The sequence below is a fragment of the Silene latifolia genome, unplaced genomic scaffold (assembly GCF_048544455.1).
Source record: "Silene latifolia isolate original U9 population unplaced genomic scaffold, ASM4854445v1 scaffold_75, whole genome shotgun sequence".
Taxonomy (NCBI): domain Eukaryota; kingdom Viridiplantae; phylum Streptophyta; class Magnoliopsida; order Caryophyllales; family Caryophyllaceae; genus Silene; species Silene latifolia.
In genome coordinates, this window is record NW_027413661.1 from 79,611 (window position 1) to 96,787 (window position 17,177).

At 36.6% G+C, this 17,177-nt stretch overlaps 1 protein-coding gene across 1 annotated transcript; it reads left to right on the top strand.

Moving 5' to 3' along the window:
• The first annotated feature begins 13,153 nt into the window (after positions 1–13,153).
• Positions 13,154–13,699, top strand: LOC141640261 (uncharacterized). The gene has a single exon (XM_074449112.1). The coding sequence runs from the start codon at positions 13,154–13,156 to the stop codon at positions 13,697–13,699; it is 546 nt and encodes a 181-aa protein (XP_074305213.1).
• Positions 13,700–17,177: the final 3,478 nt, after the last annotated feature.

Here is a 17,177-nt window from a genome sequence, read left to right on the forward strand (position 1 = left end):
ATTAAATGGTGATCTTATGCATGCAAATAATAAACAATTTAAAGAAGAAATCATCATCTTACATTGTGTTTTTCGGATCAATAGGGCACAAGAGAGTTCTCCTCTCTCTTGTTCTTGAGCTCTCCTTAAATGGATGAACAAAGAGGATACAAGTATAGTATCCCTCCCAAGGAATAATACCCAAGATATACCCTTAATAAAAATTAATATTATTAATACTAGAATAATATTAACTTAAATAAAAGACCCAAAAAAATGTTTTTGGTCCTCTTGGATTTCGGTCAAGAGGAGGATGAAGAAGGAAGAATTATTTTATCTCTCTAAAATAATTTTTGAATGATAGAATGAATAAAAATAAATCACACACACATGCATATAGTGAATGATCAATTTTTAAGCAAAAGACCCTTTGTTCTTTTCAAGGGGAAACCGGGTAGGTGGGTGGAGGAAGGCCAATGCATGAGCTTGGTGCTCTTCCACAAGAGACACTAGGTATGCATGCCTAGTTGTAGAAAAATAATTATATCTTCCACTAACTTAATTAACATTATATGAATTTGTTAATCACACCCAATATTTCGGTCCATATGAGGATAAAATGGATTCCATTTTATCTTTGTCAATTTGTCAATTTGTCACATGTCACATGTCATGTAAAATTGTTATGTATTTTTAACATATTAAAAATCAACGTATTAATAAAAATACGTCATATACAAAATCGACTTGGTCAACAGTTGTGATCGCATTATTGTCGGAGGACACATATTCCAACACCTCCTCCCTCCTTCATGCCTCACTGCCGCCGCCGTCTTCTTCTCCTCCATTCAATTTTTTTTTCTTTTTTCTTCACAGATCTGGGCCATGCTTTTTTCTGGTTTTTTTTTCTTTTTTCTTCAAATAGTACTGTTGTGTACAAGGTGGGTGCTTGTTAATTTTTGTAGTAGATGAAGCAAACTGAATCATAGAACTCTCTATGCCCTTATCGTAGTCAATTGATGCAATTTCCATTACTGAGTACATGCTTTTTTGTGTGTTATTTTTGGTTTTGGCCGGTTTTTCGAGTTTTTCTAATGTTTTCATTGTTATTTGTTTTATATTGTTATTGTATTTTCAGATCTGGGTATGGTAGGTTGTTATTGTTATTGTATTTTCTAATGTTTTCATATTAGATTTGTTGGTTTTTAGTTTTTATCCGTTGGTGGTGGTTGATTTGTGACGGTTTTTTAAAATTTTTGATTTACATTTTTTATTGTTCTTAAATCTGGGTTTTTTTATTTTAGAATTTTTAATTTACAATTTTCTCATACTTAATTGTGACGGTTTATCACATATTTTTATTATTCATTAAGCACCATTTTTTTTTTTTTTTTTTTTCAGATTTAGCTCTTTTTCTCATTTTTCAGATTATTTCTTTATTTTTATTTGTTAATTTTCGTAATGATATTTGAAATTTTTGAGATCTATATGTGAAAAAGAAAAGTTACATTATTTACATCTGAAGTTATACCCTTGACATGTTAAAGTTATACTCTTTACGACTAAAGTTATACGCATAAAATACAAAAGTTATACGGTTTTTTAATTTGGTATTTATAAAAGTTACCAGTTACGACTAAAGTTATACCCTTATAACATTAAAGTTATACTATATACGACTAAAGTTATACCCTTAAAACATTAAAGTTACATTATTTACGACTAAAGTTATACTATTTACGACTAAAGTTGTACCTTTGAACTAGACGAAAAAATGAGTTGGTATTCCAAATCTGATTACTTGTGATTTAAAATCTTGTCTAGTTTTATATATTTCTTTTAATTCAAATGTGTCTTATTTTATATTTTGATAATTAAATAATGACTCTTTTTTTTCCGAATTTAGTATTGTTGGTTTAAAGTTAGTATTACTGGTTTTTAGGATTTCGGTTATATATTGGACTAAAGTTATAAGTTTGTTGGACTAAAGTTATATGGTTTTGGACTAAAGTTATACAATCTTGGACCAAAGTTATACGATTTTCTACTAAAGTTACATAATTTTGGACTAAAGTTACACTTGTAAAACAAAATTGGACTAAAGTTATACAAAAATGATTAAAGTTATACAAAAATGGACTAAAGTTATACAAAAATGGACAAATATGGACTAAAGTTATAAAAATAAGGACTAAAGTTATACAAAAATGGATAAAATTATATAATTTTGGACTAAATAGTGTAACTTTATGGACTAGAGTTATTTGGACTAAAAGTTATACAAATATGGACTGGAGTTATACAAATTTGGACTAAAGTTATACAAAAAATGACTAAAGTTATACTATTATTGGACTAAAGTTGTACCCTTTAAATATTAAAGTTACAATATTTAAGATAAAAGTTATATCTTTATGGACTAAAGTTATACAAAAATGGACTAGAGTTATACAAAAATGGACTAAAATTATACAAATATGGACTAAAGTTATACAAAATGGACTAAAGTTATACAAAAATGGACTAAAATTATACAAATATGGACTAAAGTTATACAAATATGGACTAAATTCATACAAACATTATTTATATAAATTCAAATTTGTAGTGTGTTGGTTTTATTTGTTATTATATAAAACATGTCATGTAAATTTACGTATAGTATAACTTTAGTCCTTTTCTCTATAACTTTAGTCCAAAATTGTGTAACTTTAGTCAATAATAGTACAAGTTTAATCCTTTTTTGTATAATTTTGGTCCATAATAGTATAACTTTAGTCCTTTTTTGTATAACTTTAGTCCAAAATTGTGTAACTTTAGTCCATAATAGTATAACTTTAGTCCTTTTTTGTATAAATTTAGTCCAAAACCGTGTAACTTTAATCCATAATAGTATAACTTTTGTTCAAATGTAATTCAGATTTGAAACTAACACAATGTCATTGTTGTACATAATGTAAGTTAAAGTTATACATAATGTCAGTGGAGTTATACATAATGTCAGTGGAGTTATACATACTAACAGTGAAGTTATACTTAATGTTGATTGAAGTTATACATAATATCGGTGAAGTTGCACACAATATCATTAAAGTTGTACATAATGTAAATTAAAATTTAAATACTAAACTGAAAAATTTATATAACACAACGAATTTTAACGAGACGAGATTTGAAAAAATAAAAAACAAGACGATTTTTGAAATGTCAAAATATGAATTATAGTAACTTTAATATATTTTAGATCAATATTAATAAATAGAAATAAAACAACTCCAAACAACAAATTTAATACAAAATCTGGAAAAAAAAAAAACCGTTAACTTACTCGCGGTGCGGCGGCGGTGGTGGTGAGTGGTGGTGTCGGGTGGGGTGGTGGTGTATAGGAAGAGAACTTTTTTATTTGTTTGGATTTTTGATTTTTTGGGTTTTTGATTTTTTTGGGTGTTTTGGGTTTTTTTTATTTATTTGGATTTTTAAGTTTTTTATTTATTTGGATTTTTTGGGTTTTTTTTATTTATTTGGGTTTTTTTTTTAGAGTTTGAGAGAAGAGAGAAATGAAATGTATAAGATGAGAGAGAAATGGATGAGTGGAAAACAAATATATAGTAAATTAGTGATTAATTAGAGTGGATTAGTGAAGGAGGAGAGAGATGGTGAGATTTAGGGGTGTTAATGAGACGAGACAGCTCGCGAGCTATTCGAGATCGGCTCGGTCAAAGCTCAGTCAAAGTTCGGTCAAAGCTCGGCTCGTGCGAGCTCGGCTCGGACTCGGACTCGGCTCGAGAGCTTAACGAGTCAAGACGAGCAAAGACTGGCTTGACTCGAAAACTCGCGAGCAGCTCGAATTTGTGTGATTACATAAGATATTACTGATATTTTATCAAAATATTTTATCATAATTATATTTTTGTATCACACATATCAAATGTCTCGCTGATTTGCCAAATAGTTTTACATATAACCCTTGAGCCTTATTATTGAAAATATCGAAAAAAAATTAAAAAAATAAACAGTTTTATATAGGCTCGATTTGGGCTCGAGTTTGGCTCGAGCTCGCGTTAAAGCTCGCAAGTTTTATAACGAGCACATTTTTTTCAAGCTCGGGTAAGCTCGAGATCGGCTCGAGCTCGAGTTTTGGTTCTTGAGCACAAGCCGAGCAAGGCCAAGCTAGGGCTCGGCCCGACTCGTTAGCACCCCTAGTGAGATTAGCTATTAAACACACTTTTTTGGGGTTGATCTTGGCCATCCATTTTCACCATCCAATGGCCCTTAATAGAACTTATGGACTCAATACATATACATGGCCTTAGTTGATCTCTTCTATATATATATATATATATATATATATATTATTCCACATTGACATTACTCACAAACCACAATAATGCACATTTTGACTCATGTTAACCACGATGCTTCCTTGACATTACATAAATATGACTCATATAGATTTGAAATTATCGAGAAAGTAAACAACACAACGAGATATACCATCATCACTAGCAGCGATGTCATCAATTACTTTCTTATACGATCGTATAAACTATGTAACAAGAATTATAACCAGTATATACCACGTTAACTGAGACAATTTGATTTAACATCCGAAATTATATAAACATCACGGAATTTGTATAAATCATGCAAATGTCTACAACTGTATAACCACCTCTGAGACGGGACAATGATATAATGCACCCACGACACCGAAACACTATCACAAATAGAGAGAGAAACAGTCTAAAAAATTAGATTTCTGGATATCAAAAACCCTAACAATCGTAAAACCCTAAAATTGAAAAACCCTAAAAATGTCGATTAATTGTTTGGATCCACAACAATTTCCTCCTCTAAACTCTACCTCGAAGGTTGCTGATGTTCCTACTACTTCAACGGCGGTCATAGGCGGCCCTGGGAGTGAGGATATTGGGAAAACGGTTAATATCAATACGGTGGTTGGAATTGTCCCGTATGACTTGGAAGCTTTGGTCCCTGAGAATCAAACGGTGATTGAAACGGTTCCTGAGACAACATCTGAATGGGTTGTTCAAGGCCGTAGCAAAGGTAAGGAATGATTGGGTGCCATTGCTGAAGAGCCAAGTGCTTTACTAAGCCTCACGGAGGAGGATGTCAAGGAGGAACTGGAGTTTTGGAAGACTGCTGTCTATGGGTTCGTTCTGGGTGCAAATCCGCCTGTAGATGTTGTGGAGGGGTTCCTAAGACGACTATGGGAGAAATTTCCGATTGACAGAGTCTCCTTTTGCCCGAATGGTGTGTTTTTGGTGAGGTTTAAGATAGTTGCTGCAAGGGACCTGGTTCTTCAGTAGGGTCACTTTCTCTTCGATAATAAGCCGCTCATTGTTCCGCCGTGGAGTGAGGATGTGCTGCTGGAGAAGTCTGAAGTGAAAGATGTACCAGTTTGGGTTAGACTGCATAATCTCCCTTTGAAATTTTGGGGTAAGAGTCTGCCTAAACTTGCTGGCTTATTGGGTACCTTTGTTAGATGTGATGCTGCTACGACTGATAAGACTAGATTGGGATTTGCCAGGGTAATGATTGATGTTAAATTTGGTGCCCCTATCCCTGAGTCTATCAAATTTCTGGATGAGGATGGATGTCTTGTTCAGATTAAGGTTGAGTTTGAATGGAAACCTTTGCTTTGTGTGAAGTGTAAGGGGATAGGACATGAGTCTCAAAAGTGTAAGAAACCAAAGGATACTGGAGCTCAGAAAGTGGTAGCACAGCAGAAAGGGAAGCAACATCGGAGGCTTATACAGAAGTCTAAGCCTACTGCTGCTCCCACTGTGGTCATAACAACCATCCCTCCTGTTGTTACCAATGCACCTGTTCCTGAGACAGTTGTTAGGACTCCTGTAGAGAAGCCTAACTAGTTTCAAGTGTCATGGAGTAGATGATGCGTGTCATTTATATGATATTTTACACCCTATTTTACACGCATTTCAGAGCTCAATTATGTAGTATATGCTACTATTTTCTCTATTTCCGTCTACTTTCGTGTTTTTGTATAATATTGCAGAAATGTGAAGAATCCAGCGGAAAATGAGCCGAATCCGTTCCCGAGTGTTTAGCATAGGATTTAACATGGAGTAGTGACTCGAGGAATGAGCTTGGTGCGCGTTTCAAGGCCTAAAGATAGCAAAAGCATGGGTGCGTACGAGTTTAACAAGCAAAGAAGCACTTCACGATATTGCAGCCTGCTTCAGATGGCAATATCTCGAGTTCTAGAGCTGATAATCGAGTGATTCCAATTGGAGGTGAAAGCTTATCCTCTTAGCTTTCCAACGCCGCGTAGAACGCCTGATTTGACCAAGTAACGAAGAAATGACAGCTGTTTTAAGATCGGTGCGCGCTGCAGGAATCGTCAGAATGCAATTCTGTACAGCACCTTTGGTCGATCGCCTGGCCTCAGTGGTCGATCGACCACCACGCGAGCTGATGTGCAAATTAAAACGACGAGAATTAGGAAGCCCATTGTAATTAGGTTATGAGGATTAGGTTACGTGATAATTCCTATATAACGTAACTCTTCCTCAGCATCTATGATGGAGTTTTTTATCATCGAGTTCTTAACATACAATTCAATATTCATTAGTTTAGTTTAGTTTTCGTCAATAAATTTACTTTTCGCATTAAGCTTTGGTTCTTTCCTCTTCAGTTCTTCGTACGGTATTCTTCTGTTTCTTTGTTCTATTTCATTGCTTTAATTCTTCCGTAGTTCAGAATTGCTAGGTAGGATCCCAAAGCCAATTTATCGTTTTATGTTAATTATCTGTTTAGTTGATTCAATTATGATATCATCTGCTTTGTTTATCAATTTTACTGTTATTATTATCACGAATATGTCTAGCTAAATACCCTTTGATAAGATGTAGGGGATCTATGGCGTAGATGGCATTAGAATAGGTGACCCCGCATTAGGGCTTGGTCGATCGACTGGCTTAACTAGTCGGTCGACTGAGCCGGTTAGTCGATCGACTGGGGTAGCTAGTCGATCGACTGACTTCGTGTCTGATTAGCGTTTATTTGATTCGTTAAGTGCAATATTTAACAATGAGACCGAGAGGAGATTTGTTAGATGCTTAGTTTTGACCAACCCGTAGATCGAGAGATAGGGAAGGGCATTAATTAATGAATTAAGACGACTAAATTGCTGAGATCGAAAGAGAATGTAATTTAGGCTTTAGGAATCACTAATCGGGGCGAGGGCTAGCATTAGTGAGACTTAGGGACTGGTAGCATAGGCCGAAAGGAGCTACTAGTTAACTTGGACCGAGAGGATTTGTTTTACCCATCCTACACGACTGTATTTCGGACTTACCTAGGATTATGTGCCATCGCAGCTATAGTGAACCGACCGTCTTAGCATTTCTTCTATCATTGTTTACCTTCTTTATTACTTTTATTGCTTATTTAGTTTATGCATTTAGACTTAGATTTACTTCAATCCAAAACCCCTCAAACTGTTACCTTTAGACTAAAATATAAAGCAACTATTATCTCCCTACCTCCCTGCGGATCGACCCTGACTGCCACTAGCTTCTGTTAGTAGTATTTAGGTTATAAATATTATTTTTGATACTAAACGACGGTATCAAATTTTGGCGCCGTTGCCGGGGAGGCAGCGCTAGTTTTAGTTGTTTTTTTTTTTAGTTTATTTCTTGTCTCAGGGAACTTCGGTTCCTTGAGACCGTTCTCATGTTTCTTGTTCTGAGTTTTCCACAGGAAGAGGATGAAATCTTTGGTGCTTATTTAGCCAGACTTTGGGAGTTTATTGAGCCCAGACGAGATGCCTTTTCTGATCTCCAAATATGCTGCACTATTTTCCGGAATATGAATGACCTTACGCGAGCATACCTCGAGTCTATAGGTAAGTGGGATTTCGAAGGAATCCCCGTAATTGAGGTATTAGAATTCTTTAATTGGTTTGCTACTGAATCTCTTAAACCTACTTTTTCTCTTCATGTTGACTCAGATGAGGGGGTGGGTGAGACCTAAGAAACCAATCTAGGAAATACCGACGGAGACGTAGAGGAGACCATTAGCGTGGTTGAAAATCCTTTTTATGAGGATAGTCAACAACCCCTTTATGATTCTAACACAGATAGTGAGGACGATTTGGAGGCTCTCTTTGAGAACCTCCATATTGACGAGTCTAGCGATGAGGAGAGTGATAGTCTAGAGGTTAAATGGGATACTTATGATGATATCGATGATGAGCCTATTTTAGGAGACCCCATTGACCCATTTGACTTTACTATCCCATGCATTTGGGACGATTATCCACCTTCTCCCTTAGTTGACCAGACTCCTCCATCTCACATTTCATACCCGTCAGAGTATTTTAATTCTACTCGCGTTATTATTGAGTCAAATGCACCTGAGTTCGTTAATTCTCCACCTGTGGTTAGCTTGAGCTTTTATATTCCGCCCTTAGCTGGAGGGCAGAATTATTTTGTGGATGATTTTAGGAGCTGCCATAGGAAATTTGTTAGGCTTAAATGTTTTTTCATTTTGATTTCCTATGTTATTTCTATCTTATGGTGCTACTTACAGTTTTGTGTAGCACATGCGCAGATGTATGATAGGTTGCTGAGAGCCTTGAGTTGTTTTGATTGGGCTCCATTAGAGTGAGTCTTGAAGAAAAAGAGGTCGAGCGGGACCGTCTCGAAACAGCGCTAGCCGGGAGGCAACCCGGATGTGTTTTGTTTTTGTTTTGAATAAAACTTCATAGTTGTTTAGAAATAAAAACTCTTAGTCGTGTGCTTGGTTTTTAAAGACTTTAGTCTATTACTTTGGGCTGCGCAATTTTTGGGCGCGTTATTATGTGTATTTGCAGGTTTGTAGACCTTGTTAGCTCAATTTATTGAGCTAATTATTAGACGAAATCAGAACTTACAGCAGGTTTCTCAGTCGATCGACTGGCCATCTTGGTCGATCGACCGATCTCGATTCTGAAATGGCTTCATTCGTGTTACCCTGGTCGATCGACTGGGTGATGTGGTCGATCGACTGCCCAGCGCTGCTGTACCTGTTTTCGATCATTCCCCTGCTGTGTTTGGTCGATTTGCGGAGTTGAGGGAGTTTTTTTTTTCTCTCCACTTTATTCTCCGATTAATTTCTGTTTTCTTCCGTTTTCTCATTTTTTCACATAATTTTGCGTTTCATAAATTGCTTTCTCGGAATTACGCGCGGTATCTTTTGTTTGTCTTTTCAGGTACCTATGGTAGCACTGCTGGCTACTGAAACCTCCTAGCTCACGCTGGTTTGGGGAGGTTTCCTTTTGCTGCGCTTAAAGTCTTGTGAGTTTCTGAGTCCTTATTTCATGTCATATTTATTTATTTATCGCAATTTCTCATTTCCTTTTTTTTTTTTAATTTCATTACATGATTTTGCACAATGGGGACATTGTGTGATTTGGTTTGGGGAAGGGTTTTGCATTGCATTCACATGTTTTATTGCATTTATGTTTCACGTTTATTGCATTTCGGTTTGCATTTGTTATTTCATTTCCTATATATATACAGAAAATTGAAAAAAATCGAAAAATTTCAGAAATTTCAAAAAATTGCATGTTTATTTTAGCATATAGGTTGAGTCGGAACGGTAGTATTTCAATGATGACATTGCATTTGCAGCTGTTTATGCCTAAGCCTTGCTAGATTGACATGTTATTAGTAGAATCGTATATGCATAGTCTACGAGTTTTCGTTAAATTTCTTACTGAACTTGAGACTTGACTTAGATTTTTGGCAAGCTACATCATTTTCTGAGGTTTAGAGCTTATAACTGGTGACATCTATGACCAGTTTATCTAGGATTGTGAGTAGTTACTCCTTATGAGACATGTTACATTAATTTGCATAAATATGAACTTGATCTACTTAATACCTGTATGCATTCGGTTTGCGGTTTGTTGACACATGTGGTAGAGGTCCCCTTTTCTCATTTTGCCCATGAACCCCTCATAGCCAAATTTAGCCTTTTGTCCTTTAACTACATCCTATATTTAGCCTGCCTTTGTCAAGCTAGTAGTATTAGTTTTGGGAATGTGTTTGATTGCGGGTTGGTTATATGCTCATTCTGAGATGATGTTGGGAAGATGAAAGAAGGAAAGAAAGAAAAAAAAATAGAATTGAAAAGAGAGAAAAAAAAGGAGAAGAAAAATGATTCAAAAAAGAAAAAAAAAAACGCATGTGTACTGTAGAGGACGGCCGATCGACTGGCCTCATTGGTCGATCGACTACAGCCCGAGAAAAGAAAAAAAAATCAATTTGCATAATTCAAAGTCCTTATTAAATGGCGATTTTTGCTCCCATAATGCATTTATATCTTATGGGAGTTGATTAATTATGGAGATTGCGAGATTTGTGCTTCTAATTAGCACCGGGTTTTATTGTTGATTTTGAGCAAGAAGTTGGATGTTGTCATATGGCTTTGTTTAGGTACTAGCTTGATCACCTATACCTCCACATTCCCATAAATGTTTTGCCTCTTCTTACCCATTACCTCACATATCCAAAATTGCCTCGGCATGTGTCATGGTCATTTGTTTGGTTGGAATGTATATGTACGGTTGTAGAGATTATTTTCATATTAGATTGCAGGCATGTTCTTATAGGTCGTAGTTAGGTGAGAGTCTTTACAAAATGAATTCTTTCTATCTTATACATTATTCACCTGTGCTTATGAGTGATTCGAGCGACCCGTGAGAGTCCGAATTGATAAGTCTCTATAGTTGACAGTTCAGCAGTTTTTGACGACTACATAACTCGTTTGCATGATTCATGTTACTAATTGATTGTTAGTTGTAGCATTAAATTGGTTTAGGCTTTACTTGTTGCATTTCGCTCTGAGATTGAAATCGTTCCATTAGGTTCTAAGATCGAGTCTAGTTCTTGCTTGGGGACAAGCAAGGGTTTGGTTTGGGGAAGTTTGATGCGTGTCATTTATATGATGTTTTACACCCTATTTTACACGCATTTCAGAGCTCAATTATGTAGTATATGCTACTATTTTCCCTATTTCCGTCTACTTTCGTGTTTTTGTATAATATTGCAGAAATGTGAAGAATCCAGCGGAAAATGAGCCGAATCCGTTCCCGAGTGTTTAGCATAGGATTTGACATGGAGTAGTGACTTGAGGAATGAGCTTGGTGCGCGTTTCAAGGCCTAAAGATAGCAAAAGCATGGGTGCGTACGAGTTTAACAAGCAAAGAAGCACTTCACGATATTGCAGCCTGCTTCAGATGGCAATATCTCAAGTTCTAGAGCCGATAATCGAGTGATTCCAATTGGAGGTGAAAGCTTATCCTCTTAGCTTTCCAAAGCCGCATAGAACGCCTGATTTGACCAAGTAACGAAGAAATGACAGCTGTTTTAAGATCGGTGCGCGCTGCAGGAATCGTCAGAATGCAATTCTGTACAGCACCTTTGGTCGATCGACTGGCCTCAGTGGTCGATCGACCACCACGCGAGCTGATGCGCAAATTAAAAGGACGAGAATTAGGAAGCCCATTGTAATTAGGTTATGAGGATTAGGTTACGTGATAATTCCTATATAACGTAACTCTTCCTTAGCATCTATGATGGAGTTTTTTTATCATCGAGTTCTTAACATACAATTCAATATTCATTAGTTTAGTTTAGTTTTCGTCAATAAATTTACTTTTCGTATTAAGCTTTGGTTCTTTCCTCTTCAGTTCTTCGTACGGTATTCTTCTGTTTCTTTGTTCTATTTCATTGCTTTAATTCTTCCGTAGTTTAGAATTGCTAGGTAGGATCCCAAAGCCAATTTATCGTTTTATGTTAATTATCTGTTTAGTTGATTCAATTATGATATCATCTGCTTTGTTTATCAATTTTACTGTTATTATTATCACGAATATGTCTAGCTAAATACCCTTTGATAAGATGTAGGGGATCTATGGCGTAGATGGCATTAGAATAGGTGACCCCGCATTAGGGCTTGGTCGATCGACTGGCTTAACTAGTCGGTCGACTGAGCCGGTTAGTCGATCGACTGGGGTAGCTGGTCGATCGACTGACTTCGTGTCTGATTAGCGTTTGTTTGATTCGTTAAGTGCAATATTTAACAATGAGACCGAGAGGAGATTTGTTAGATGCTTAGTTTTGACCAACCCGTAGATCGAGAGATAGGGAAGGGCATTAATTAATGAATTAAGACGACTAAATTGCTGAGATCGAAAGAGAATGTAATTTAGGCTTTAGGAATCACTAATCGGGGCGAGGGCTAGCATTAGTGAGACTTAGGGACTGGTAGCATAGGCCGAAAGGAGCTACTAGTTAACTTGGACCGAGAGGACTTGTTTTACCCATCCTACACGACTGTATTTCGGACTTACCTAGGATTATGTGCCATCGCAGCTATAGTGAACCGACCGTCTTAGCATTTCTTCTATCATTGTTTACCTTCTTTATTACTTTTATTGCTTATTTAGTTTATGCATTTAGACTTAGATTTACTTCAATCCAAAACCCCTCAAACTGTTACCTTTAGACTAAAATATAAAGCAACTATTATCTCCCTACCTCCCTGCGGATCGACCCTGACTGCCACTAGCTTCTGTTAGTAGTATTTAGGTTATAAATATTATTTTTGATACTAAACGACGGTATCAGTAGAGATGGGAAATACCATATGGACAATACCCTTGCTAGGAACATCATTAGGCTTAGTAGGCAGGGAATTCTGGAGGCTGGAAGGAGTTCTATTAAATTTGGGCAGCACACTTTCATGGAATCTCTTTATAATGCTACACCTAAAGTGGGAGTGCGTACAAATGGTAGTGCATTACCTCCTCAGGGGGGTAATGTATAATTGAGGATTTTGGAATGTTAGGGGGTTGAATAGCCTATCTAAACAAAATAGTATTAAATGGTTCTTGCATCATCATCAGATAGGTTTATTTGGCCTCCTTGAGACAAAGGTAAAGCCTTTGTCTCAAAATCGTGTTAGGAATAATTTGTGTAGTCAGTGGTGCATTTCTACTAATACTCATCTACACAAAGGGGGGAGAATTTGGATTTTATGGAAACCTCATATGTTTAGTGTCCAATTCCTTGAGTATAATCCACAGTTCATTCATATGAGTATTACTGATTTGGGGTCTGGTTATTGTTTTTGGTTAACTATGGTTTATGATTATAATGGGACCCAGGAGAGAAAGGATTTGTGGGACAAGTTGTATATGTTTAAAAGGAACATTCAGGGTGCATGGGTCATCTGTGGTGACTTTAACACAGTGCTGGTGCCTGCTGAGAGATTGGGAGGCAATAGTACTGTGGAGGAAATGGAAGACTTCAAGGCCTGTGTTGATGAATGTGAGGTAGCTGATAGCCCTGCTAGTGGGTCATTCTTTACTTGGTGTAATAAACAGGATCCAGCTACTAGGGTTTATAGTAGACTAGATAGAGTACTGGTCAATCATCAATGGCTCTCTGATCATCCTTCTGTCTATGCTCACTTCTACTGTGAAGGCATTTTTGATCATACCCCATGTGTACTTCAAGCCTTTGATGATAAAGATAAGAAAAGAAGAAGCTTTAAATATTACAACATGTGGAGTCAAGCTGAGAATTTCAAACTTTGTGTTCAGTCTAATTGGAAAGGTAATTTGGTTTGGCACAAAGATGTATATTCTGACTCGACAGCTCAAGAATCTGAAGTGCCATCTTAGGAAGCTGAATAAGGAGAGTTTTGCTGATATTGAAAATAATTTCCATAGAGCTAAGATGCATTTGGAGTATATCCAAGATAGGTTAAAGGGGTGAACCTCAAAACATTCAGCTTATTGAGATGGAGAGAGATGCATCTAATAGTGTTAGATTTCTGGCCAATGCTAGCCATGAATTTTTAGTGCAGAAATCTAAGGTTACCTGGATGGAGAAAGGAGATAGCAATACCAAATATTTCCATTAAGTAATCAAAGGCAGGCAGGGCAGGAACAAGGTCTTGAATATAACTAATACTCAGGGGGTCTTGTGTGAGGATACTAATAGCATCCAAGATGCTTTCTTGCAGTTCTACACCTCCCTTTTGGGTACTTTTGTTGAGACCAGGCAAGTGTGTAAGACTGTGGTGCAGAGGGGACAAGTTTTTACTGTGGAACACCAGAATATTCTACTTTCTCCTGTCACTGATGCTGAAATTAAAAAGGTCATGTTTTCTATTCCTAGCCACAAGGCTGCTGGGCCTGATGGCTATTCTATTGCCTTTTTTAAAGATTCCTGGGACATTGTGGGGAGGGATATTTGTGATGCCATTCAGGATTTTTTTCATAAAGGGAAACTCTTAAGACAAATAAATCATACCTTAGTAACCCTCATCCCTAAATGTGACTTGCCCCATAGTGTTACCCAGGTTAGACCAATTTCTTGTTGTAATGTGATTTATAAATGTATCTCTAAGTTGATTTGTAATAGGCTTGCTGCTATACTCCCTAGCATTATTAGTGAGAATCAAAGTGGTTTTATTAAAGGGAGGAGCATTATTGAAAACATTTTAATTTGTCAGGACATAGTCAGGTGTTATAATAGAAGAGCTGCTTCACCTAGATTTATGCTTAAAGTGGACTTACAGAAAGCCTATGATTCTGTAAGTTGGGCTTTTCTTGAACAGATGATGAATAGTCTGAACTTCCCTACTCATATGATCCACCTGATTATGGAGTGTGTGTCTACTGCTACTTATTCTTTGGTCTTAAATGGAGATACATTTGGTCATTTTAAAGGGGCAAAGGGATTGAGACAAGGGGATCCCCTTTCTCCTTTGTTATTTACTGTGGCCATGGGGTATTTTAGCAGAATTCTTGCCTACACAACTGATACTATGGCATTCAAATTTCATCCAATGTGTGGGAAACTGAGTTGATCACATCTTATGTTTGCTGATGATCGTTTTTTATTTAGTAAGGGTGATATTGGCTCTATTATGGTTTTATTGAGATCCTTCAGTACTTTCTCTCAAGCATCAGGGTTGCAGATGAATGCTACTAAAACTAATGCTTACTTTCAAGGAGTCTCTAAGGAAATCAAAGCTGATGTGTTGCAAGTCACAGGATTTATTGAAGGTCAGTTACCTTTCAGATATTTGGGAATACCAATTACCTGTGGGAAATTGACTAAACAGGACTGCCAAGTACTTGTTGAAAAGATTATCACCAAGATTAGAGGATTTGGGACCAAAAAGCTATCCTACTCTGGCAGATTGGTGTTAGTAAATTCTGTCCTTACTACTCTGTGTTGGGGTTGGTGTCCTTAACAGTTAGTGCAAGGACTTATAAACCTCTAAAAGGATCAAAGGGCATACTTTGGTATTATTATCAGTTGATCCACGTTTATCAATAACGGTTGGCTTGCTAGAAAAGTTTGACGTTATTGTCATACAGATGGCGGTGATCAACTGGTTCCTAAAAGTCACACCTATAGGATACGTTTGAGAGACGTGACAGTATGAAAATACTGTCATGTAGATGCCAATTTTGACTAACCAGTTAGTCCGAGTTATTTGACTAGTAATTAGTCAAATATGTGATGTTGAGATATTATATTTAATACGGATTAAATATCATGGGCTAAGGCGAATTAACCAGTTAATTCGTAAAATTAAATATAAGCGATTTATATTTAATTAATGTATATTGAATTTAATTATACAATATTGTCTTTGTCGGACACGTATTAATAATTCAACTAATCCGTATTATTAGTTGATGCTTTAATATCCGATAACCGATGACGATTTATAATTACCGCGTCATATACATTTTAGCGAAATTTGTCAGACCACGAGTTTAATAAGGAGGAAGTGGACAAGCCCACTCCCCCTGTTAAAGCTCTCGGCCGAACAGAACAAAAGGAGAGGCTCCCTCTCCTTTTGACCTAGACAATTCATTTTACAGAAAACTAGGGTTTCGAAGAGCATTCTTCTCTGAAGAAACCGAGATCTCACATCTCGAAAAACCTCACATCAGTTCTCCCAATATTGCAAGGCAATCGGAGAACACCATCTAGCACAAGGGCATATCTCGGACAAGGTCTTGGGTGCAACAATTAGGAGGGAACCTGGTTTGATTTCTGTTCTTTACGCCGTGCATCAAAGGACCCGAGGTTGATTTCTATACATTAATCATTTCATTATGTTTTTCGTTTTATGACTATAAATTGCATGTTTAAATTTACGTTATAGTCCTGCAATTAAAGGGTAGTATACGGATATTAACCCACAAGTGGTATCAGAGCGAGGCCACGTAAATTTTTCTATGTGTTTTTCATAAAACGATTTTGAAACGGTTGTGTTTGTCTCGAAATCCGTGCCTTGTATACACGGATGTTGCGTTTTTGCTTTAAAACCGTGAGGCGGCGGGTTTTTAATCACGAAAAATTTTTTTTGTGTTGTCTGCGTTTTTCTTTGTCTCGAAAACCGTGTCCGGTTTACACGGCTAAATTTTTTTGAAACCGTGATATGTCTTACACGGTTCATTCATCTTGTTTATCAATTTGTTTTATGCATATTGTTGTTTTATACGGAGATTATAACAATATGTCAAGTTTTGTCAAATTGTTAAATTGTTTTGATGCGATTTTGATCTAAATTGCGTTTGTGTTGTTTACTCAAAACTGTTTTCACGAGGGTTTTATGATTTCAGCTTGTTTTTGCCCTCGATCGAGCATGTTTCTCCTCGATCGAGAGCCCTTCCTTGTTGTTTTTGCTCGATCGAGTCCTTGCAGACTCGATCGACCGCTTTAAAACCCCACCGCTCGATCGAGAAGTCCTCGTACTCGATCGAGCAAGATTGTCTTGATATAAGTCCTCGATCGACTACCGATTTTGTCGATCGAGTACTTCCCGATTAGCAGACCTCTCGATCGACTTGCGATTCATCGATCGAGCCCTTTCGTTCCTCGATCGAGCACCGGTGTCCCTGGATCGAGGGATTTCGTCTTTGTGACTTTGAAAATTTGTTTCTTTTGATTTAAATTTTCTTTTGGCTTCAATATGTACTTTATACGGATATAGTACACTCGCTATGATTGTGAAACGGTTCACACACGTACCATTAAGTTATTTTAAAGCGTTTTTAAAGTAACGGATTGCAATGGATTAAAATCAAATGATAGAAGCGGTTTTATCACATGAATTTTAATCATTAAAAG

What these genes read in the sequence shown, in the direction of transcription:
- LOC141640261 (XM_074449112.1), top strand. Translation starts at nt 13,154, where the DNA reads ATGGTTTATGATTATAATGGGACCCAGGAGAGAAAGGATTTGTGGGAC.